Source organism: Myotis myotis, unplaced genomic scaffold, assembly GCF_014108235.1.
Source record: "Myotis myotis isolate mMyoMyo1 unplaced genomic scaffold, mMyoMyo1.p scaffold_m19_p_12, whole genome shotgun sequence".
NCBI lineage: Eukaryota > Metazoa > Chordata > Mammalia > Chiroptera > Vespertilionidae > Myotis > Myotis myotis.
In genome coordinates this window covers 59,046,418-59,071,176 of record NW_023416316.1, presented here as the reverse complement: position 1 = coordinate 59,071,176, position 24,759 = coordinate 59,046,418, and the positions used below count along the sequence as shown (strand labels likewise).

General features: G+C 43.9%; 1 protein-coding gene across 2 annotated transcripts; it reads left to right on the top strand.

Moving 5' to 3' along the window:
* The first annotated feature begins 5,541 nt into the window (after positions 1-5,541).
* Positions 5,542-22,812, top strand: PLIN2 (perilipin 2). 2 transcript variants are annotated; one of them, XM_036331246.1, is made up of 9 exons: positions 5,542-5,674; positions 7,431-7,485; positions 7,573-7,768; positions 9,672-9,754; positions 10,689-10,974; positions 11,607-11,788; positions 12,822-12,956; positions 13,609-13,899; positions 22,409-22,812. In XM_036331246.1, the coding sequence occupies exons 2-9, from the start codon at positions 7,456-7,458 to the stop codon at positions 22,547-22,549; spliced, it is 1,344 nt and encodes a 447-aa protein (XP_036187139.1). In that variant the 5' UTR covers positions 5,542-5,674; positions 7,431-7,455; the 3' UTR covers positions 22,550-22,812. The 2 variants fall into 2 exon arrangements, with proteins under 2 accessions (XP_036187139.1, XP_036187140.1); XM_036331247.1 differs by lacking the exon at positions 22,409-22,812 and having other exon boundaries at positions 13,609-14,492.
* Positions 22,813-24,759: the final 1,947 nt, after the last annotated feature.

Here is a 24,759-nt window from a genome sequence, read left to right as displayed (position 1 = left end):
ACTACAAATTTTAGGGAATGTGTCTTTGTCAACCACTCTCCCATACTTTGTAGTCCAGGAAGGAAGTCCAGGCAGGCCTGGGGTATTGCTGGTCTCTTGGAGCCTCCTCTGTTTGTCCTGTGAGCTGAGCTCTCTTCAGCACAATGCTCAGCAAGGATGTCTTGGGCAAAAAGGATCTGGGTATGGTTAGAAAACATTAATATTAGCTACCATTTCTATGTACCTGGCATTATACTGTTGAATGGTGGTGGACAAGATCAAGTCTGTGGCTTGCTGATTCATTTAATCCTCACAAAAACCTTATGAAGCACCACTATTTTTTCTTTTCTCAACTTTTCAAAAGTTTTTAAAATAGAAGTATAGCATACATATAAAAACTATATGTGCCCTAGCTGGTTTGGCTCTGTGAATAGAGCATCGGCCTGTAGACTGAAAGGTCATGGGTTCAATTCTGGTCAAGGGCACATGACCGGGTCGTGGGCTTGATCCCCAGTAGGGGGCATGCAGGAGGTACCCAATCAATGATTCTCTCTCATCATTGATGTTCCTATCTCTCTCTCCCTCTCCCTTCTTCTCTGAAATCAATAAAAATATATATTAAAAATAAAAACCTATATGTAAGTGTACAGTTTAATAAATTTTTACAAAAAGAGCACACACATGTAACTAGCTCCCACAACAAGAGAAAGAAAATTATCAGCACTGAAAAGGCCCCTTGAGGCCCATCTAGTCACTTCCCATCTCCCAAAGCAACTACTACCCTTACTTTTAATAGCAGAGCTTAGTTTGCTAGTCTCATACAGTATTATTTGTATATAGCTTCTTTCACTTACATTATACTCCATATAGTTATAGGTGTGTTCATTCTCTTATCCTATATAATAAAAGAGAAACATGGTAATTGGCGTACAACCGCTACCATTCCCATTGGCTAATCAGGGCAATATGCAAATTAACTGCCAGCCAAGATGGCGGCTGGCAGCCAGGCAGCTTGAAACTAACATGAGGCTTGCTTGCTTCAGTGATGGAGGACTCCAACGTTCCCCGCCTGCCTTGCCGGCCTCTGAGCTGCAACTCTAAGCAACTATGTTACAAATATAGAAGCTAAACAAAACCCCAGAAACCTGCTTTAGTCCACGGGGCTTCAGCCAGCGGGATCGCAACATTGTAAGCAAAGGCCAGAAACCTACTTTCAGCAGCGGAGGCCTAAGGGTTGGAGCCAAGCCTCAAAGCTAAAGCTGGCCCAGAATAAAAAAAAAGAAAAAGAAAAAAAGGAGTGGTTGGGAGCTTCAGTCACCCCCAGCCTGAAAACAGCCCTCAGCCCCTCACTGAGACTGACCAGGCACCCCAGTGGGGACCCCCACCCTGAAGGCTGTGTGACCAGCTGCAAACAGCCATCATCCCCTCACCCAGGCTGGCCAGGCACCCCCCCCCCACCCTGAAGGATGTGTGACTAGCTGCAAAAAGCCATCATCCCCTCACCCAGGCTGGCCAGGCACCCCAGTGGGGACCACCACCCTGATCCAGGACACCCTTCAGGGCAAACCAGCTGGCCCCCACCCGTGCACCAGACCTCTATCCTATATAGTAAAAGGGTAATATGCCTCCCAGCACCGGGATCAGCGGAACCGTGAGGCCTCCCGGCACCGGGATCAGAGTGACAGGGGGCAGCGCCCAAACCCCCGATCACCCTGTGGCTCTGTGTGTGACAGGGGGCAGGGCCACAACCTCCCTATCAGCCCTGCTCTGTTCCTGACAGGGGAAGGCGCCCCAACCCCCTGATGGGCCCTGCTCTGTGCCTGATAGGGGGGATCTCCCCAACCCCCTGATCGCCCTGTGGCTCTGTGTGTGACAGGGTGTGGCGCCCCAACCCCCCCACCCCACGGGCCCTGCTCTGTGTGTGACGGGGTAGAGCCATAACCTCCCCATCGGCCCTGCCCTGAATGTGAGAGTGGCGGCGCCCCAACCCCCTTATCGGCCCTTCTCTGTGGGTGATAGAGGGCGGTGCCCCAACCCCCTGATGGGCCCTGCTCTGTGCATGACAGGGGGCAGCGCTCCAACCCCGATTGGCCCTGCTCTGTGCGTGACAGGGTACAGAGCCCCAACCCCCTGATTGGCCCTGCTCTGTGCATGACAGGGGGCAGTGCCCCAACCCCCTGATTGGCCCTGCTCTGTGCGTGACGGGGTGGTGCCGCAACCTCCCCATCGACCCTGCCTTGAGTGTGACAGGGGACGGTGCCCCAACCCCCCCAATCGGCCCTACCCTGAGCGTGACTGAGGGTGGCATCACAACCTCCCGATCGCCCTGCTCTGTGCATGACAGGGGGCGGCACCCCAACTCCCCAATCAGCCCTGCTCTGAGCCTGACCAGGGGCTGCACCTAGGTATTGGGCCTGCCCTCTGCCACCCGGGAGCAGGCCTAAGCCAGCAGGGCGTTATCTCCCGAGGGGTCCCAGACTGAGAGAGGGCACAGGCCGGACTGAGGGGCTCCCCTCCCCCCCGAGTGCACAAATTTTTGTGCACCGGGCCTCTAGTCTCTATATATAAAAGCCTAAGTGACCAAACGACTGGTCGGCCTGTCGCTATGATGTGCACTGACCACCAGGGGGCAGATGCTCAACGCAGGAGTTGCCCCCAGTGGTCAGTGTGCTCCCACAGCCAACCTCCCTTGGCTGGCTAACCTCCCGTGGTCCCTCCCCCCACAGCCAACAGGCCCCAACTGGCCCCAATCAGGACTGGAAGAGACAGCCCCTTGGCCCCGATCACTGGCCAGGCTGAGGGACCCTACCTGTACACAAACTCATGCACTGGGCCTCTAGTTGCTATATAATGTCCTCAACCTTTTATTTTGAAATATTTTAAGCCCCACAAAAGTTGAAAAATAGTACAATGAATGCCCAAATGTAATCAGTGGGTCCGTGCCGCCTGTCACTACTTGAGCTAATTAAGCAGAGACAGGGTTGAATCATATGAGCGTTTATTCCAATGCTGCCAGCAGTATGGGAGAACAGTAGGTCATCCACCAAAATCTGCTCTGCAATCCCCCATAAACCAGCTACTTATATAGGGTAGGACAGGGGTTACATGGGGAGGTAGGGATTATAAACATGGGGAAGTAGGAGGCTGGGCTGGGACTCCGTTGCTGGGGCAACAAAGTTGTTCTTGAATGAGAATGGACCGCATTCCAAGGTTGACTCCCAGGTCCCAGGTGCACAACTCCCAGTCAGGTCAGAATGTTCTTTCTTTAACCAATACAACGCAATCATGGTTAACAGAGCATGGTTAATATTTCCCATAACCATAGCTAGTCCCCAATATTCTATTTTTGCCCCTAGCACAAATACACTTTACCTAGAACATGAAGGAATATTATTATTCCATTTTATAGATGAGAGAACTAAAGCAAAGAGAAATTAGGTATCCAGCCCGGGTCATGCCCCTGGGATCTATCTAGTCTTGCCTAGCTGCTGCTTAGTCATAAAACTGTAGGTGTGGATGAAAGGGGCCACAACTTTCTTCCCTCCTTTCCACTCTTTCTAAAAATCAATGGAAAAAAATATCCTCAGGTGAGGATTAACAACAACAACAAAAGTGGATTATATTAGCCAGCAGACCAGATGATGGTCCCTAGATTAGCATGGGATGGATAGAAATGATTTAAAAAAAGTGACAACAGCCACACAATAGCCGTCCAGTATGAATGAATCAAAATCATACCTCTTTTTTTTGTCAGATTGGCAAAAAATATAAATTTTTTTTGGTGTGCCACAGAATTTTACTAATTAGTGTACATGTACCATGAGGTGAAAAGGCTGGAAATCACTGTTGTAGAGACTATCAAAATCACCCTGAGGACTTAGGTACCATTCTTGCCACCAGCTCCACCTTCTCACAGACTCATGAAGATGAGAGTTGTAGGTGCAGAATTTGGGGCTTCATCCCCTGTGATGTAACAGAAAAGCAAAAGGACATTGCTCATCCTTAAAGAGGACAAGTGACTCACAAGTTAAAAAAAAAAAAAAAAAAAGAGGGGTGGGGGAGATGGAGGCATTTGTAGGTGAAAGGGCAAGAGTCTTATTGCAAAATAGGTCAGATTAGTGAGAAGTAAAAAAACAAACAAAACAACAACAACAACAAAAAAAACAACCATCATTCCGTACATTCCTGTGTCATAGGGCAGAGGTAAAATCATGATAGGCACACCAAACATCTGCTTAGAGCACCAATAAAGCCAGAGCACCTGGAAGAAAAGAAACAAGTGATAATTTGATTGCTTAAAGCATTGAAGCTATCAGTCACGCGGGGGAGAGCGGGGTAACAAGTTTTTTGGACTTCCTCACATTCATTTTATAGTTTAGTCTCGTATTTAATCTTGAGTTACATGGGGAGGGAGGAAGAGAAATACCATAATTGTTTCTCTTTGCCGAGGGCCTTCAGATGTAATCTGACGCATTTTTAATGGTCAGTTTGGAGCTTCAAATATGATAAACAGTATCTATGTGCATGCAACATTAGTTGCGTAATTGAGCTTTTCACAATTCGCTGCCTCCCCTGGCTCTCCATCCTGGAGGCGGAGGACCTGGCGGCCACCCTGGGTGTCAGAGAGACACCTGCGGCCAAGTCACCTGGAGATTCACTCTCTGGGGGAGAAGTCCGGGAACACCTGCCCCGCCCTGGGCCGGTTGCACAACCTGTTTGCTCCTATAATCAGGTTGAAGTCAGGAATTTTACACAAGAAAAATCCTGAGACTCAGCTGTTGACTTAAGTTTCTTTTTAAAAATAAAATAATTCATAACCCACAACTTGGAAAAAAAATTAGTCATCTTGCATAACAAACATAGGTAGCTGTTGGGAGTATCTTGCTGAGAAAAAAACAAAACAAAAACAAAACGGGGACCCACCTAAAGTATTCAAGGCCCCTTGTGGAAATTCCAATTCAACTTTAAAACAGAAACATATGCCCTAGCTGGTTTGCTCAGTGGCTAGAGCGCTGGCCTGAGGACTGAAGGGTCCCGGGTTAGATTCCAGTGGAGGGCACATGCCCAGGTTGCGGGCTCCATCCTAGTGGGGGTGGGGTGTGTGTGCAAGAGGCAGCCAATTAGTGATTCTTTCTCATTTATTGAGGTTTCTGTCTCTTCCTCTCTGAAATCAATAAAAATATATTTTTTAAAAAATAAAATAAGATAAAAACATGTATGAGGAATTGACTTCCAAGTCCAAAGAACAGTGAACCAAATCTCTGTAGGTCTGTCACAATTCGGGTTACAATTTGACAAAACTTTACGTTTTTGTTTGCTAAAAATAAGTCTAGAATCATTGTTTCCATTTTGTTAAAAAACAAACTTCTATTTTGAGGGCCAATGGTAATCAGGTTAGTGTTCGTTTGTTCGCGTGATTCCTCCGTAGCCTTTTGCAAAAAGCCCAGCGTCGCAGGCCGCGTGTCTGCTCGGGCTGAGCCACCCCACCCTGGCAGAGCACCCCTCACCCCCGCAGAGCACCCCTCACCCAGGCACCGCCCCCACCTCCGGCTGCGGGTCACGTGTCGCGGGGCGGGGCGGGGCCGGCGGGTATTTAATCGGGGCGTCCGCGTCCTGCTCTCCCAACGCCGTAGCTGTCGCTGGAGCCGAGTGTGCGCGACTCGTCTGATCTTCGCCTCCTGCCTGCTGTCGGTCGGTGGGTTTGCGTCCCTCTGTGACCTGCGAGCTGGCCGGCCCCCCGCGGGCTCTGGGCTGGGCGGCGGGGTGGAGGCCGACGGGGTCTCCCCACGAGTGGGCGCTGGCTGGGGGCGAGGGGGGCAGGGGTCGGGCTCCTGGGCCTGCGCCTTCCACACTTGCCTTTGTTCCTTGAGTCTTCTTTTCTGCCAGCCACTCTAGTACCTTCTTGGCTTGGTTGCGGGGTAACATTTTCCATTTGTCCCAAAAGGGCAGTATTTAAAAGGAATGCGTTGGAACTTGGTCTTAAAACAGAGTTTTATGGGGTGCGCCATGAGTGCGGGGCAGTCGATGCTGGCGCCTGCCTTCCGCCTTCAGCGCGGCTCTTAGTCCTTCCTTGTCGAATGGGGACCCTGGGCGGCAGAGGGTGAACTGATGGGCCCCGAGGTCGTGGGCAGCGGCTGAGCAGCTTCTTGTAACTTCCCAGCCCTGTTGCTGAGCAGTGAGGCAATTTTGTGTGGGTGTGGGTCTGGGTCGTTGGCAGTGGTTCTCTTTAAATACAGTTCCTCATGTTGTGACCCAACCATAAAATGATTTTCGTTGCTACTTCATAACTGTAATGTGGCTACTGTTATGAATCGTCATGTAAATATCTGACATGCAAAATGGTCTTAGGCGACCCCTGTGAAAGGGTCGTTGGACCGCCGAAGGGGTTTCGACCCACAGGTTGAGAACCGCTGGTCGTTCGGAACACGAAATTTTAAAGCTCCTGAAACGTTTCTCAATTCCGAGGAGCACCTCCTTCCTCCTCTGCTTAGTCACCACCAAACTAGTTCTTTTTGGGGAAGGAATGGATCCCCGCCAAAGTGCTCCCACACAGCCCAGACTGTCCGAGATGCCTTCTGCTTGAAATCTCTCCTAGTTTTAACATGGATTTTTATTTATTTTATTTTTTAAGTGATTAGTATGCTCAAGTTTTTATTTTATTGTTTAAAATATATTTTTATTAATGTCAGAGAGGAAGGAAGAGGGAGAGAGAGATAGAAACATCAACGATGAGAGAGAATCATTGATCGGCTGCCTCCTGCACAGCCTCCACTGGGGATGGAGCCCGAAACTCCATCATGTGCCCTTGATCGGAATCGAACCGGGGACCCTTCAGTCTGCAGGTCGACGCTCTATCCACTGAGCCAAACCAGCTAGGGCTTAACATGGATTAAAAAAAAAATATATATATATATATATATATATATATAAATATATATATATAGTTGCTGTTGTTGTTGTTAATTTCACCGTGGAAGAGAGAAACATCAATGATGCGAGATAATCATAGATCAGCTGCCTCCTGCAGGCCCCCTCCCCAGGCATGTGCCCTGACTGCCCTGACCTCCTGGTTCATAGGTAGATGCTCAACCACTGAGGCACACCGGCTGGCCTTAACATGTATTTTAACTTGGTTAGCGTTTTTGTGAACAGATACCCCCCCCCTTCAAAAGGCATTTTTAGTTTCCTGGTGAAGAAACGAGACAAAAATATCAGCAACTTTTCCTTGCAGAGCCTGTTTTCTATTGAAAGTTTACACAGGACCTCTGAAACTTTGCCCAGGTGTTTGCCAGGGGAGAGCTCTCAGAGCTAGAGGGTGGGAAAAAAGCACAGAAGACTACGCTTACCTCATCTTGAATTTTTCTCTGCTTGAAATTAGCATTTGCTTGAGTTGGGGAATTGATCTGGGAGAGTCTTATCCTAGTGATCTGAAATAAGTTTCTCTTCCACAGGTCTCTCCTTTCCCTGGGAAGAAAAATGGCTTCTGTTGCGGTTGACCCACAACCGGTATGAATTTTGAACAGCTATTTCTTGATTTCCTTTCCCTCCCCTTGTGTTTTGGGAAGTTAATCCCCTTCCCCTTCTTGATTGCAGAGTGTGGTGACCAGGGTGGCCAACCTACCGTTGGTGAGCTCCACCTATGACCTCGTCTCCTCGGCTTACGTCACTACAAAGGATCAGTATCCTTACCTGAAGTCTGTGTGTGAGATGGCGGAGAAGGGCGTGAAGACCATCACGTCTGTGGCAGTGATGAGTGCTCAGCCCATCATCCAGAAGCTAGAGCCTCAAAGTGAGTTCTGATTCCCACTCCACATTTAGTCCAAGGGGCCTGTTAGGAGCAAGCCTGGAGCTGGTTTGAATATGGCGAATGCCAGCCTCGTGCCCCAAGCACACAGGGAGTCTGCAGCCTTTCCTGAGGCACGTATTGCCTTTGTCCATAAGCTGCCAGGTGACCCTCATTGTTATAGAAAGCTTCTTCATAGCAATGGCACATGTTCATGGTAACGTTATTTATTTATAAAATATATTTTTATTGCTTGCAGAGAGGAAGGGAGAGAGAGATAGAAACATCAATGATGAGAGAGAATCATTGATTGGCTGCTTCATGCACGTCCCCACTGGGGATCGATCCCGAAACCCAGTCATGTGCCCTTGACCGGAATTGAACTGGGGACCCTTCAGTCCGCAGGCTGACTCTGTATCCACTGAGCCAAACTGTCCAGGGCTCATGATAATTTTAAAAAAATCCCCCACTGCCCTAGCCAGTTTGGCTCAGTGGATAGAGTGTTGGCCTGCGGACTGAAGGGTCTTGGGTTGCCAGCACCATCCCCAGTAGGGGGCGTGCAGGAGGCAGCCGATCAATGATTCTCTCTGATCATTGATGTTTCTATCTTTCTCTCCCTCTCCCTTCCTCTCTAAAATCAATAAAAATAAATATTAAAAAAAAATCCCCCACAGATGTTTCTGTGTTGGCAGCAGGTCACAAGGGGCGCCAGTGTGTCAACTGAAATTAACTTCCTTAGGACCAGACAGTGTACATGAACTGTTTTAAAAATAAATAACATCTTTATTGAGGTATAGTTAACCACCATACAATTCACCCACTTAACATGTACTCTCAATGTTGGTTTTTTTTAAAGTATATTTACAGAGTTATGTAAACATCACCACCATAAATTTTAGAACATTTTTACCACCCCAAAAAGGAACCTTATACCAGTTTCTGTTTGGATGATGAAAAAATTCTGGGAATGATAAGTATGATAGTTGCACAACATATTAGTGTTTCATTCCTTTTTATTGTGGAATAATATTCCATTGTGTGATTAGATCACATTTTTTATTCATCAGTCGATGGACATTTGGGTGCTTTTGCTTTTTGGCAATAAGAATAATGAATGCTACTGTGAACATTTGTGTCTAAGTTTTTGTGTGGGCACATGTTCTCAGTTCTCTTGGGCTCATCAGTATACCTGGGAGTGGTATTGCTAGGTCATATAATAGCTATTTCAGCTTTTGAGGAACTGCCAGGCTGTTTTCCAAAGTGGCTTATAATCTTACATTCCCACTAGTAGTATATCAAGACTTTCCACATGAACCCTTTTTAATGAAGGGTTAAATCCTTCCCCCAAATGGTTAAGTCATGAGCTTTCTGGAGTATAAGGAACCTTTAGAGAACAGTTTTCCATCTCTGTTACTTCCCAAATGAGTTTAGGACTAGTGCTTGGCTTGGTCACCATTAGGGGGAAGGTTGGACTAAAATCTAGGCCTTATTAGGGAGGTCCAGAGTGCTGTTAGCATACCATTCCCCATTGCCACATACTGAATTAAGTGTAGGTAGGGGTTAAACCAGCATGGAAATGCTAATTTTGAAAGTTCTCAGAATGAGGGTTCAGGTGAAGCCTGGCTCCTCTTGGCTTTAACCTCAGGAGCCAGGGGATGAGGAAGAAACTTCTTAGCCAGCTTCCTACCTGGCTTGCCTGCTGCTCTCCCACCCCCTTATTTCCCTGTCAGTAGAAGAACTTGCCAGCTGAGCCTCTTCCTGTCTGAGCTGGAGAAATTGGCAATGTATAGTGTGATAAATGAAGATCAGTGATTTTGCCGTTTTTATGACTACATGTTTATGGTATAATAATATGTATGCATTCTGTACATACACTATTAACATTTTCCTCATTTGTGATTTGTTTTAGTTGCTGTTGCCAATAACTATGCCTGTATGGGGCTAGACAGGATTGAGGAGAAACTGCCTATTCTGAATCAGCCAACAAAGCAGGTGAGCTTGGGACAAAAGTGTTGAGGCTTTCCATCTCATATTTTCATGTTCTATTTGTTTAGTGTAACTGGTTCCCAGTGGTGTTCGGTAAATGCACAGGTAGTATATAGAAGCTTTCTCACTTGGTGTCTGAGCGCACATCCAGTAAGATGGAGAAACAGGCATGTCTGCCTATAGCATGCTGACAAATTTTTTTTTAAACTTTGCTTTTAGTTTCTTTTTTTAAATATATTTTTATTGATTTCAGAGAGGAAGGGAGGGGGAGAGAGAGATAGAAACATCAATGATGAGAGAGAATCATTGATCGGCTGCCTCCTGCAAGCCCCCTACTGGGGACCGAGCCCGAAACCCAGGCATGTGCCCTTGACCAGAATCGAACCCAGGACCCTTCAGTCCACAGGCTGACGCTCTGTCCACTCAGCCAAACAGGCTAAGACATATTGAAAAATTTTATACCTTTACCTCATTTGTTCCTCCAACAACCCTTGAGTGGTGGCCGGTAGGGCAAATATACCTGAAAGTTGAGGCTCATCTATTCTTAGTGACTTGCCCAAGTCATAAAGCTAGAGAGTGAAAGAGCCCTATTCTTTCTTCCTTTTTTATTAATTTTAGAGTTATTGTGAGAATTAGTTGATTTAATATTTCAGAGAGGAAGGGAGAGGGAGAGAGAGAAACATCAATGATGAGAGAGAATCATTAATCGGCTACCTCCTGCATACCCCTACCGGGAATTGAGCCTGCAACGAGGGCATGTTCCCTGACTGGGAATCAAACCGTGAACTCCTGGTTCAGAGGTCAATATTTAACCACTGAGCCACACTGGCTGGTCCCCTAGTCCTTTAACTCTTCAACTATGCTACCTTAGTTAAGACCTTAAGTCTCTATTCATGCCCTTGTTTCTCACCAACCAAGTGCTCTCCTTTTCTGCTTGTAGGTTGTTGCCAATGCCAAAGGTGCGGTGACTGGGGCGAAAGATGCTGTGACGACGACCGTGACTGGAGCCAAGGATTCCGTGACCAGCACGATCACTGGGGTGGTGGACAAGACCAAAGAAGCCGTGACAGGCAGTGTGGAGAAGACCAAGTCTGTGGTCAATGATAGCATTAACACAGTCATGGGCAGTCGGATGATGCAGCTGGTGAGCAGTGGAGTGGAAAATGCGCTCAGCACATCAGAGCTGCTGGTAGACCAGTACCTCCCTCTCACTGAGGAAGAACTAGGTAAGTGTTTTTTTTGTCTTGAAATAATGTTGCATATCTTACATCAGCTTCATTGAGATATACTTTATACACCAAAAAATTCACCTTTTTCATATTAAACTTACAGTTGCACAGCCATCACCTCAGTTTAGTTTTAGAACATTTCTATCATCCTAAAAGACCCGCATGCCTGAATCTCCATTATCTCCCTCAGACAACCACTACTCTTTCTGTCTTAATAGACGTTCTTTCTTAAGACAATATTAAGTTTCACATTGAATTGTACATAGTAGTTTTGAAACTTTAAGAGAAATTAGCCTGGAGAAATATTTTCTACAAATGGATAGTGTTTAATGGGCTGCTTTACAGAACCATTAAACATTTAGTGGCTACTGTATGCCAGGTACTATGTTGCCCAAGAAGCTCACTCTAATGGGAAGAGGCATCTGTAGATGAACCTTCAGGTGCAGTGATATGCTCTGGGTAGTCAAGCCCAGCACTAGACACGATTTGTCTTGGGAAAATGAGTGCATAATTGCTGGTGGGTGGGTAGAAGCGCCAAAATCAAGATCCAGGTTAGAGTCCAGGCCTTATCACTTAGAGCTGTGATCCCTTATGTTTGTTTGTTTGTTGTCCCTTCTTTCTAACTTCAGAAAAAGAAGCAAAAAAGGTGGAAGGATTTGAGACTGTTCAGAAGCCAAGTTATTATATTAGGCTGGGATCGCTGTCGACCAAGCTCCGCTCACGTGCCTACCAGCAGGCTCTTGGCAGGGTGAAAGAAGCTAAGCAAAAAAGCCAGGAGACCATTTCCCAGCTCCATTCCACTGTTAACCTGGTGAGTAAAAGCTCATTTAAAGTTAGCTAAAGAGATATCAACCAAAGGACTTGTATGCATGCATATAAGCCTAACCAGTAGACACAGACAACAGGGGGGTGAGGGCATAGGGGGGGAGAGGGGTAATGGGGGGATAAGGACACATATGTAATACTTTAATCAATAAAGAAACTTAAAAAATAAATAAATAAAGGTAGCTGAAGTGAGTTTATTTATCTCAAGGGATGAGAGTCAATGTAATCATGAAATCCAAGAATTTTAACTTTACCTTATGAACAACCCAATAGAAAAATGGGCAAAGAGTATACAGAAACTCACAGAAAAGGAAGTATAAATAGCTGAAATATCTGAAGCGATGCTAATCTCACTCCAAGGGGTCAAATTACAGATGCCTATCTTTTCTGAACACACTGGCGAAGTGTGATGGTGTGGGCAGTGGTGTAGAGAAAGGGGTGTACTTGTGGATTTCTGGAGGATTTGAGGGGCAGTTCTCAGAAGGGTGTAAGCACACCTATTCCTTGGCAGTTTTACTTGTAGAAATTTACCCCACAGCTATGTATGTTTAGAGTTGCTGAAGGTTATAAACACTGCATGGCAACTAATAAGGAACTAATTAAATTGATATATCACAAAAGAGTATTGTGTAGCCATTAAAGATTGCCAAGTTACAGAACAGTATGTACTGTATTGCCATTCTTGGGAGGGGAAATGACGGCTGACAACAGGGAAGAGGAAGTTTCAATTTCTTTTTTGTAATTTTCTCTTATACTTTACACGTAAATGTTAAATTTCAGTTGCCTTACCTATGCTAAACTGGAGGTAAATATGGAGACAGTGGCTTAATAGCTTAAGTAGAGGTAGCAAAGAAGTTCGATTACTTGATAACAAATAACGATGATGGCAGGGATTGCTGACATCTTAAACTCTTATGGATATTCCTGGTTTTTATGTTCTATGATTTACATTGTAGATCCGAGAACAGACTGACACGAAGGCCTGACTACTTCCTTTGTTTTATTTCAATGTGCTCTAGATTGAATTTGCCAGGGAGAATGTGCAGAGTGCCAACCAGAGAATTCAGGATGCTCAGGATAAGTTCTACCTGTCCTGGGTGGAGTGGAAGAGAAGCATCGGCTACGACGACACCGATGAATCCCACTGTGCTGAGGTGAGATGACTAGGACACGGTCATCCATGACCGTTTAAGAAGTTCTACCAGACTTTCATTACTTAAATTTTCCCATTATTCCTCTTAGAACACTCTTCTCCAGCAAAAGTTTGAACAGAAAAGCAGAACTGCAGTAACTTGAATAACTTACTGCTATTGCCCCTGGTGGGATGCAGCTAAAGAACATGGGCCTTAACCTCAGTACAGACTAACAGGGGGTGCAGGCATTTTTATGTGGTGGTGTTTTTGACAGTATAGAAACAGGAACTATGAGACTAAATAAGGAAAGTACCTAAGTTGGGCTTGGAGTGAGGATGGGTGAGTCAGATGACTTTCTGGAGGAGGTGCGTGCTAAGCTGGGACTGAATGGGAGAATAAACTAGGTGAAAGGGCAGTGAGGGGACTACTGTTCCAGACAGAAGAAATAGCACATTGCAATACTTAAAAAGTGGTTCTTTAGGTTCCAAAAGCTAGTATGCATGTGTAGAAATGTGAATAAAAACACTGCTGCATTCAGGGTTGTTACGAGGATTTTAAAAAGTTGAGGAATACACACATGTGCAGTGACACGTAACCAACTGACTGTAATTGAACGAATTCCTACATAGCACTTTTGGGCCCACTGCTAATTTTAAACCTGTTTTATTTTTAGCACATCGAGTCACGCACTCTTGCTATTGCGAGAAACCTGACTCAGCAGCTGCAGACGACGTGCTCCACCCTTCTGTCTAACATCCAAGGGTTACCACAGAACATTCAAGATCAGGCCAGTCACGTGGGGGTGATGGCTGGCGACATCTGCGCAGTGTTCCGCAATGCTTCGTCCTTTAAAGAAGTGTCCGACGGCTTCCTCACTTCTAGCAAGGGGCAGCTGCAGAAAATGAAGGAGTCTTTAGATAATGTGATGGATTATCTTGTTAACAACACACCCCTCAACTGGCTGGTAGGTCCCTTTCATCCTCAGATAATCGAGTCTCAGAATGCTCAGCACTGTGTTGCAGAGAAGGACACAACCAGCCTGCAGGCCGAGCAGCCTGAGCACAAAACACAGTAATCCTGTCCCTGTCACCAGTGCATGGTGCAGCCAGCCAGATGACATCTTCTGTTATGTTGCAATTAACCTGCTAGACAACTCTGACTTGGGGAAACAGCGAGCTAGAAAAAAAAGGGCCCCTTCACTGTAGTCATTTCCAACTGGATTAAGACCTTTCAAGTTTCTGGCCTTAGCAGATGAGGCATTTTGTTTACCTGGCTGGTAAGAAAAGAATGATGGACTGGTCAGAGCCTAGTCAGAGGTCACAAAAAGTTACACTGCATTTATGGTCTCATTCTGTTGCCACTGTTGCTGCCTGTCTGTACTGAATAAAAACACCTTCGTGTGGGTTGTCCTGCGAACTGGCGTCTGCTCCCGTTTGATCTGCGCAGGCCTCATCACTGTTGTGTCTCACAATGCATGCTTGTACAACTTTAGTTTTTTTAAACGTTTTCATAAAGGAATGCCTCCTGTGAGTTCAATAAAATTCACTGCACAATAGATCAGTTTTGTGCTGTGTGTTCCATGTGCTTTGTATGTTGCTTTCACAAAGCAGCTTGGCCTGCATGACAGGGTTATTAATACACATACATGAATTCCAGTTGGCCTGTTAGAGGGAATTTGGCAGTGTGATAACATTAGATGACTAATGTCAAAAATGGAATGTTCGATGACAGGTTTTAAACAAGTGAAAAGCTGATGGGCATATAAGAATTTTACTGGGTGAGAGTTGCCTTCATTTGCCCATTTACTGGACTCTTGAGATTAATTAACTAGTCATTAATCTCTTAGCCTTAGTTTTCTCATCTGTTATAAAATTAGTGATGCCTCACCAGATGGAAGTGAAGTGTTTGAAGATGGGCTGTCTTTTTCTGTTTTTTGCACTAAAGGCATGGGGACACCATCTATGGGACAGTGACATGTAATATCTTCAACTTGCTAGTTTGGGTGTGAGAATATACTATGAGGTCATGATTAGTCAAATATTTCCACTTTGTTAAGTCATTATATTGAAAGACTAAAAAAATGAAAAGGGGAAGGCTAAAGTTTGGTTTGCCCGAGATATCTCTTTGAGTTTCATTCAGCTCATGGAGATGGTAGTGAGGGAAGGGAGAAAGCAGGGTAGATACCTGTGCATATACCTATCAGGTGTGGGGGATGGCAAGGAGGGCCTCTTCTGGGCTCATGGACTTGGGCTTGGGTCAGCGGGGCCTTATCCAGTCTCAGGAGTGACCCAGCACTGAGGCCTGCATGGGTGATGGTCTTGTAAGGTATCCCTGCTCTATCAACTAAAGTACTTGTTGCTTATGTCTCAGGGCAACACCCTCATGCTCTAGGTGTCCACCTTCCCAGCAGGTATCCTATATTTCCACAGTAACCATATGGTGAGGAAAAGATACTGAATCATCCCACTGTTGAGTATCTAAGTTCCTAGTCTAAAAGGTAATAGCAACTGTTCATAGAGAAGAAGCCTCTTCAGGCATAAGGTCAGCTTAAGCCAAAGACATGTTTTATGGTGTCTTCCCTGCTCTCCTTGCTTACCTTTTGAAATTCTGATGTCACTCTCCCATGTTTTAGAACAGGAGTCTTCAAACTACGGCCCGCAGGCCACATGCAAATACAAATACTGTATTTGTTCCCGTTTTGTTTTTTTACTTCAAAATAAGATATGTGCAGTGTGCATAGGAATTTGTTCATAGTTTTTTTTTAAACTATAGTCCGGCCCTCCAACGGTCTGAGGGACAGTGAACTGGCCCCCTGTTTAAAAAGTTTGAGGACCCCTGTTTTAGAAGTTACTGATTCCTGAAAGTAATGCTGTCAACTGGGATAGGCCCAGGTCATATTTTTATGGTTGGTGAGGGATGAAGCCTTCTTCTTTTTTTTTAATCTTTTTCTTTCTTTCTTGGATGAGACCTTTTTTTTAAAAAACCTCACCCGAGGGCATGTTCTTTTTTTTTTTTAATTTATCTTTATTGTTGAAAGTATTATAGATTCCCTCTCCCCGCCCCATTGACTCTCCCCGCCCCCTGCTCCCCCCCACCTTGCCCCAGGCCTTCACCAAACTAATGTCTGTGTTCATGAGTTACACATATATGCATATAAGTTCTTTTTTATTTTATTTTATTTTTTTTAAATTTATTGCTTAAAGTATTACAAAGGGTATTACATATGTGTCCATTTTATCCCCCCGCCCTAGACAGTCCCCTAGCCTCCCCTATCCCCCAGTGTCTTATGTCCATTGGTTATGCTTATATGCATGCATACAAGTCCTTTAGTTGATCTCTTACCCCCCTACCTCCTGCCCCCCAACCCTTCCCGGCCTTCCCGCTGCAGCCTGACAATCTGTTTGAGGCAGCTCTGCCTCTGTATCTATTATTGTTCAAAAGTTTATAATGGTCTCTATTATCCATGAATGAGTGAGATCATGTGGTATTTTTCCTTCATTGACTGGCTTATTTCACTTAGCATAATGCTCTCCAGTTCCATCCATGATGTTGCAAATGGTAAGAGTTCCTTCCTTTTTAGAGCAGCATAGTATTCCATCATGTAGATGTACCACAGTTTTCTAATCCATTCATCTACTGATGGGCACTTAGGCTGTTTCCAGATCTTAGCTATGGTGAATTGTGCTGCTATGAACATAGGGGTGCATATATCCTTTCTGATTGGTGTTTCTGGTTTCTTGGGATATATTCCTAGAAGTGGGATCACAGGGTCAAATGGGAGTTCCATTTTCAGTTTTTTAAGGAAACTCCATACTGTCTTCCATAGTGGCTGCACCAGTCTGCATTCCCACCAGCAGTGCACAAGTGTTCCTTTTTCTCCACATCCTCTCCAGCACCTGTCGTTTGTTGATTTGTTGATGATAGCCAGTCTGACAGGTGTGAGATGGTACCTCATTGTTGTTTTGAGCATATAAGTTCTTTGGTTAATCTTTCCTGTCCCTGCGGCCCCCCCCCCCCTATTTTATTCATCAGTTTATTTTGCTCATTAGATTCCACATATAAGTGAGGTCATGTGACAATTGTCTTTCTCTGACTGGCTTATTTTGCTTAGCGTAATATTCTCCAGGTCCCTCCATGCTGGGGAGGACATGTTCTTTATTGATTTTAGAGAGAGAAAGGGAAACATCAATGTGAGAGGGAAACATCAATCCATTGCTTCTCATACATGCCCTGACCGGGGATTGAACCTGAAACCTTTTGGTGTATGGGATGAAGTTCCAACTGACTGAGCCACCTGGCCAGGGCTTGGATGAAGCCTTCTTGATCATCCAACTGGGGCTAAGCTGAGCTGGGAGGCAGAGACAGGGTACTCGGGTTGGAGAGGCTGAAAAGGAAAATCACATCCTCAATTGCTGCTGAGGTGGTGAGAAGCAGGCAGCCTACTGAGTTTGATTGTAACATTGCTAAATAATACAATGCATCCTTAGTTAAGATTGTTAGTAAAATGACTAAGTGAAATGATAGGAAGGCAGTGTGAAAGGCAAATGTTTGAAGGAGAGGGGACAGAGTTGCCTGGGATTCTTTCATGCTTAATTTGCTTAAACTGAGTTTACAGATAAATAAACAAACAAACAAATAAAGTAGGCTTGCAGATTAGAGAGACATGGATTATAATATACTGAAAGGCTTGGAATCTCACAGGGGAGCCTAGTCTTGATGTAGAATGGACCTTTAGGTTATTTAGCTTGGTACTGGTTTTATGAAAGAGCTATTTGAGAGAACCATATAAAAGATATTAAAGCCAAATCATAACATACATTTTGGGGTTAAAATTTTTTTTCTAAATATATTTTACTGATTTTTTACAGAGAGGAAGGGAGAGAGAGAGAGAGTTAGAAACATCGATGAGAGAGAAACATCGATCAGCTGCCTCCTGCACATCTCCCACTGGGGATGTGCCCACAACCCAGGTACATGCCCTTGACCGGAATCGAACCTGGGACCCTTGAGTCCGCAGGCCGATGCTCTATCCACTGAGCCAAACCGGTTTCGGCTGGGGTTAAAATTTTTTAAAAATTAATTTGTACATTCATTGGTTAGAGACAATGTGGATATGTAGGTGCTTACATTATTATATGTACCTCCATTAAAAAATTATTTGGTTCAATATTTGAGTTTCTAATAGTGTAAGGCATGAACTCTGCCCTGCTGAGAATGTAAACACCAGAAACTGTCCTCAAGAGACTTATAAAAGTCTTAGGGAAGTTTGTTGATGAATATTCAAGAACTATCCTGATATAGAACACTCTTTATCCTTCACCTTTAATGGCTCCAAGTTGCTAATTTTTAAATTCCCTACCTTTATTACAAAACTAACCTGCAAAATATGACATATTAGCATAAGGCTGTCCAGAGCAACAATTTGAGTTTTAAGTTTTATTCACCAAAGTGAAAGAGAACACTTAAGTTATAGCTCCTCTGAGGGGCAAAGAGGTCTGATGTCTTCTAGAACGTAGGAAAGTAGAGAAGAGTGTTATTAGTTGACATTTTACAAAAGTAATGAGTAGATTAAATGGTTCTTTTGTGTATCAGTGATGAAAAATGGTTACCATTTAAATTTTCATTTATCTTGGGTATATACCTAGGAGTGGAATTGCTCATGGGTCATACGGTCACTCTACGTTTATTTGAGGAACTGTCAGACTATTTTCCAAAGTGGCTGCAGCATTTGCATTCTCACCTGCAGGGTATGAGGGTTCTGATTTCGCCATATCTTCACCAACAGTTGTTATTTGACTTTTTGATTCTAGCTAACCATTTAAATTATAAGTGAATAAGAGTAGATGTTGAATAGTGTGAATCAAGCACTTTTCCTATTTCATTGTCTACACAGGTTAGAGCAAAAAAACAAACAAACAAACAAAAAAAACGGCTACGGCGGTAGCTAGTGTAGCTATCAGATTGACTCCCTTATATAAAGTGGCCCAAGTGAGCTTTCAGCATAGATAGAACCACATCATCTTCCCCTACCCTCTCTGTCTATGGCAGGGATTATTAACCGGGAATTCTGATAAAATGCAGGTTCCTGGGTTCTACCACCAGAGAATCTGGTTAGTAGGTCTTCAGGTAGTACCAGGCATCTCCACTTTTAAAAAGCATCCACCCTTACCCGCCCCCCAACCCCTGTCCCATCCCATCATCCCTAGTGATTCTATTGCAGGTGATCCACTTTGGGAAGCAAAGGAAATAGGGAACAAATGATTTTTAACCTGAAACAAAAATAGGGTTAGGGTTACCTACAGTACCCTCTCCTCAAACAAGACCCTCACTGTGGGCTCCATAAAATATTTTAAAAAGACCTGCTGTTGATGTATCTGCTTATAGTAAATGTTTCATATATACAGGTGCTAGCATTGACTAGTTCATTGCTATTCAATGGGTAGCAAGAATCACTTGCATTGTGTTGTGGTAAGTGACAACCTTTTTCCTAGGCTGAGAGTTCTAACTACTTCCACGGACTCTTTTTAGCCAATGATAAAACACTGGTATAAGAGGGTGTTCCTACTGTAGGACAGCAGGTGTGCCCTCTCTCAAACTGTACCAAATTATTCAAGTAAAGGGTAAAGAGAGAGTAAAGCAGCACCAAGATGCTACTGACCCTCTAACTGCAGGCACATAATCAAGCTAAATATGCAAACTATTATGAAGGGGGAGAGGATTCTGTTAAAATCAAACCCTCAATAGGATTAGTCTTACCTATTTGGTGTTAGAGCTAATCATTACCTCTTGCATGATCCTTTTATGGCCCTATACATAGGAATTCCTTTTATTTTATTTTAAATTTTTATTTATTGATGAGAGAGAGAGAAAGAAGGGGGTAGAGAGGGAGAGAGGGAAACTTTTGTTGTTCTACTTATTTATGCATTCATTGGTTGCTTTTTGTATGTGCCCTGACCTGGGATTGAACCCACAATCTTGGTGAATGGGGATACACTCTAACCAGCCAGGGCCATAGGAATTCTTTTTATACAAACAAACAAAAATTTTATTTTTTCTTTATTTTTAAAAATATATTCTTATTGATTCCAGAGAGGAAGGGAGAGGGAGAGATAGAAACATCAATGATGAGAGAAAATAATTGATTTGCTGCCTCCTGCACACCCCCTATTGGAGATCAAGCCCACAACCTGGGCATGTGCCCTTGGCCAGAATCGAACCTGGGACCCTTCAATCTGCAGGCCTATGCTATCCTCTGAACCAAACTGGCTAGGGCTTACTTTTTCTTTTCATTATTTCTTCTATAATTATTCTTTATTTCAAAATAAATTGTCATTCTGTGTCATGTTACCAGCATTGCATGCCCATCACCTTAACTAGCAAGTTAAATTCCAAAAATGGTGTTTTTATTTCTGTAATAGCCTCACCAATCCAGGGCCCCAGGCCACCACTAGCCTAACTTCATGCACATTAGAAGATGGTATCTTATCCTCATGCATGTAGTGCCACCTTCTGGAAAGTCATAATAAATATGCGAATCAAAGAAGTTGATGACAGAGAAGACGCCCACTGTGGTTGTGTGGTGAACAGCCTGCATAATGTGCACAGGGCCCAGGGAGGCCTAGCAAGGTCACTTGATTTTCTTGAAAAGAATGTATTGCTGGTTTCCTGTCCTTTCCAGAGAGGGACTAGGATTATCTCATTAGTTTCATAATAAGCATCTGGTTCTGAGTTTGGCCTCCATCGGTGATGGGTATTCACAGCAAGAGACTTCTACACTCCTTTGATATTGGTTCCGGTCAATGAAAAAGGGATCCATTTTACAAATCTGTGAGAGGATTTCTGCCACATTTCTAAGATCCCCATGACGATTGCCAGGCACAGCCGCTACATGTTAAACTTGCCATGGAAACTTGGTAGGCTGTGGCTACTTCTCAGCTGCTTCGCCCTCCCCTATTTTCTCCACTGGCTTTGAATTTAAGGGAAATGAGACACTTTGAATCATTCTGATCCTCTGGAAGGCGAATTATTCGTATGCCTCTCCTAAATCATCTCAGGGACTGGAGGTACATTTTTTGTGGTGGTGATGGAAACTTTTCTCCTAAAACTTTAAGTGTGGAATTTCCAACCTTTGCAATTGCAGAACTCTACTTTAGGCCAACAGTTCCTTGGCCTATAGGGGACTGTGAAGGTTTGTATGTGTGGTGGTATTCAAGGAATTTATGAGAAAAGCTAGTGTTGATTGAACACCTTTTGTAAGCTAGGTTCATAGTACCTTTATTCACCTGCAACCCACTCAGGTCTTTTCCTCACTTGAGAGGTGTGGAAAGAGGTAGAAAAGAGATACGGGGCAGGGAGGGGATTTAGCACAATGTCTTACTGATGTCAAAGTGTGTGTGTATTTTTTCTATCCTAGCCTCTAGGCCTTTGCTAGGAGAAAACCGCAGCTTGTTTTCTTGTCTGGAGCCCAGAAAATCCCTCGGTTCATAGCTTCTTGTGTTGTAGCTTCCTGTTGTATTTTGCATTTATTTAAAAACAAATAAAGTGATATTGGATGTTGAAATATACATTTACTAGAGAGCTTTTAACCTAAAAAGTCTAAAATTACAGTTGTTGACCTGCCTGGCTGGATGCTCGGCATGCATTTGTATAAATATTGCTGGCTTTTGTGGGTGTTGGGCTGGATATCATCTTTGCAAAGTGAACATTTACGAGTAGCTAGAATGCAGTTTGCTCTCTCCAAAGTACAAGCCTCAGGAACACATGGTGGACATTTGTACCTCAGACCAGACAATCCTTTGAGCACCTGATTCTTAGGGAAAAGTGCAATGAAGACCACAGCCAGATAAGGGGTCCCAATGACCAAAGCAAGATTCCTCGTGTGTGTGTGTTTACTATTTTAGGAATTGTAATTTTTTTCACTATTTTGATGCATAGCGTCAAATTTACCATTTTTGCCCAGCTGGTGTTGCTCAGTGATTGAGCATCAATCTATGAATTAGAAGGTCACAGTTTGATTCCTGATCAGGGCACATGCCCAGGTTGCAGGCTTGATCCCCAGTAGGAGGTGTACAGGAGGCAGCCGATCAATGATTCTCTCTCATCACTGATGTTTCTATCTCTCTCTCTCCTTCTTCCTTTGTCTCTGAAATCAATAAAATGATATATTTTTTTAAAAGAATAATAGATTAATAGATAGATGAATAACGAAAAAGGCTTTATATCTCATATTTTCAAAAAAGCTTTCACTTCATAAGTCCACTACTGGTCAATTTACTTTAAAGAGAAGTTTCCTAAGTACTTTTATAATATGAATGAACCTGGGAAATAAGACTACAATACCTTGTCAGAAAGCACAACTATGGACAAAGTAAGATTTACCCACATGCAGTAAGTAATGTCTCCATGAACTCACCTGAACCTAACAGTTTACTTCGTTAGTGTTTGTTTTACTATCCAATATTCTTCTTTTACAGGTATTTGATTTCACGATCATAGACTTGACATCGGAGACTGATGAAATTCCAGATATTATAGCTTTGGAAGAAGAGGATGGATCAAACCATTCACACGCTAATAACCCTGAGTCCTCTCAGGGAGAAATGTTGAAAAACTAACAAGAAAATATTTCTTTGTCTGAAAACAAAATTTGTGTCATATTAAACTTCATGTTTGCTCATGTGTTTATTCCTGTGGCTTTGGAGATTAATCTTTTGGGGGTTAGTCTATTTTTTTTTAATTACAGGGCTTAATTGTAATGAAACTTGGATCTAAACTTTTATAAGAGATCCTAGTTCTGTATCATATATCATTTAATAGAGTCCTTTGAAGTTTAATCATTGAAATGCCTGTAATAAAAATTGGTCTGTATAATCGTGAATTGTTGTGTGTGTTTGTATTAATAGAGTGAAGATTTTTTTGTGTGTGTGTGTGTTTTGTTTTGCCTCCCAGGATTCATTTTTGCTTCTTGTGGTATCAGAGAACTTTTGTATCTTTTTTTTTAAAAAAAGTTCTTTATTGATTTTAGAGAGAAAGTGAGAAAAACGTTGATCGGCTGCTTCCTGCACGCCCCCCACTGGGGATCGAGCCTACAACCTGGGCATGTGCCCTGACTAGGAGTCAAACATATGACTCTAGGGTGCACAGGATGATGCCCAACCAACTGAGCCATTATGGCCAGGCCAGAATCTTTGTGCCTTTTGGGTTGGGGGAGGGTGTCTCAGTCAAGGGTTTTTGCTTTTCCCTAGCCTAGGTGTGGGCACATGACTGAAAACAGATCAACTGGGAGAAAGCATATCATGATTGGTAAAGATTTATGAGCTTTTAATTCGACTCTGGGCTCTAATCTTGGCTCTGCCACTTACTAGCTGTGTGACCTTAAACAAGGTCTGTGTACCTCAATTTCCTCATCTGTAAAATGGGGATAATAGTAGGTTTGTCATAAAGAATCAAAAATCAATTGAAATTTGTAAAAAGCTTAGGTCCTCAAACTTTTTAAACAGGGGGCCAGTTCACTGTCCCTCAGACATTCCACACATGCGCACTGCGGCCCGGGACTAGTCAGCTGCTAAGCAGGACAGGCAGCGGCAGCAAAAACACCCAGCGGGCCCGATAAATGTTTTCAGCGGGCCGCATGTGGCCCGCAGGCGGTAGTTTGAGGACCCCTGGCTTAGAGTAATGGCTGACATAAAGCAGCATTATTTAAATATTAGTTAAGTAAATTGTAGAAACAATGGCCAACCAAGGAGCAATAAGCATCCCTAGTGTCCAGGTTATAGTTTTAAAAAATATATGTTTTTATTGATTTTTTAGAGAGGGAAAGAAGTAGAGGGATATAGACATTGATCCACTACCCCCTGCATGGCCCCTACTGGGGAACAAGCCCACAACCCAGGCATGTGCACTGACTGGGAATTGAACTGGTAACCTCTTGGTTCATAGCTCAATTCTCAACTACTGAGCCACATCAGCCAGGCCAGGCTGTAGTTTTGAAATACCTTTTCCCACTAAAAGAAACCAGAGCTTACTGGACAAATGGCTGATTCCAGGTCTGAAGAATCGTATAAAGTGAGCTTTGAGCTTTTTGTTATTGCAGATAGCAAGGAAGCCAAGTTAAAGAGACTCCCATTGACCAAAGATGGGCAATCTTGAACTTCAATAAGGATAATAATTTCAATAGATTGAACCCCATCAAATGTGAACCCCACACAATCTTCAAATATTCAATCTAATTGGTCACCTTCAGGGGATGATAGCAAACCAATTCTTTATCTTTTTTTAAAATTTTTTTTAAAAATATATTTTATTGATTTTTTACAGAGAGGAAGGGAGAGAGATAGAGAGTTAGAAACATCGATGAGAGAGAAACATCGATCAGCCGCCTCCTGCACATCTCCTACTGGGGATGTGCCCGCAACCCAGGTACATGCCCTTGACTGGAATCGAACCTGGGACCCTTCAGTCCGCAGGCCGACTCTCTACCCACCGAGCCAAACTGGTTTCGGCCAATTCTTTATCTTGAAAACTGGTAAATAAAGGAAAAGAATTTAGCCTTCCTTATATATTTACCACTAGGTAAACAAATGGTAAATGAGGGAAAATTTCTCTCATAAAAGTATTCCTGCCCAAACCAGTTTGGCTCAGTGGATAGAGCGTGGGCCTGCGGACTCAAGGGTCCCAGGTTTGACTCCGGTCGGGGGCATGTGCCTTGGTTGCGGGCACATCCCCCCTGGGGAGTGTGCAGGAGGTGGCTGATCGATGTTTTTCCTCTCATTGATGTTTCTGACTCTCTATCCCTCCCCCTTCCTCTCTGTAAAAAATCAATAAA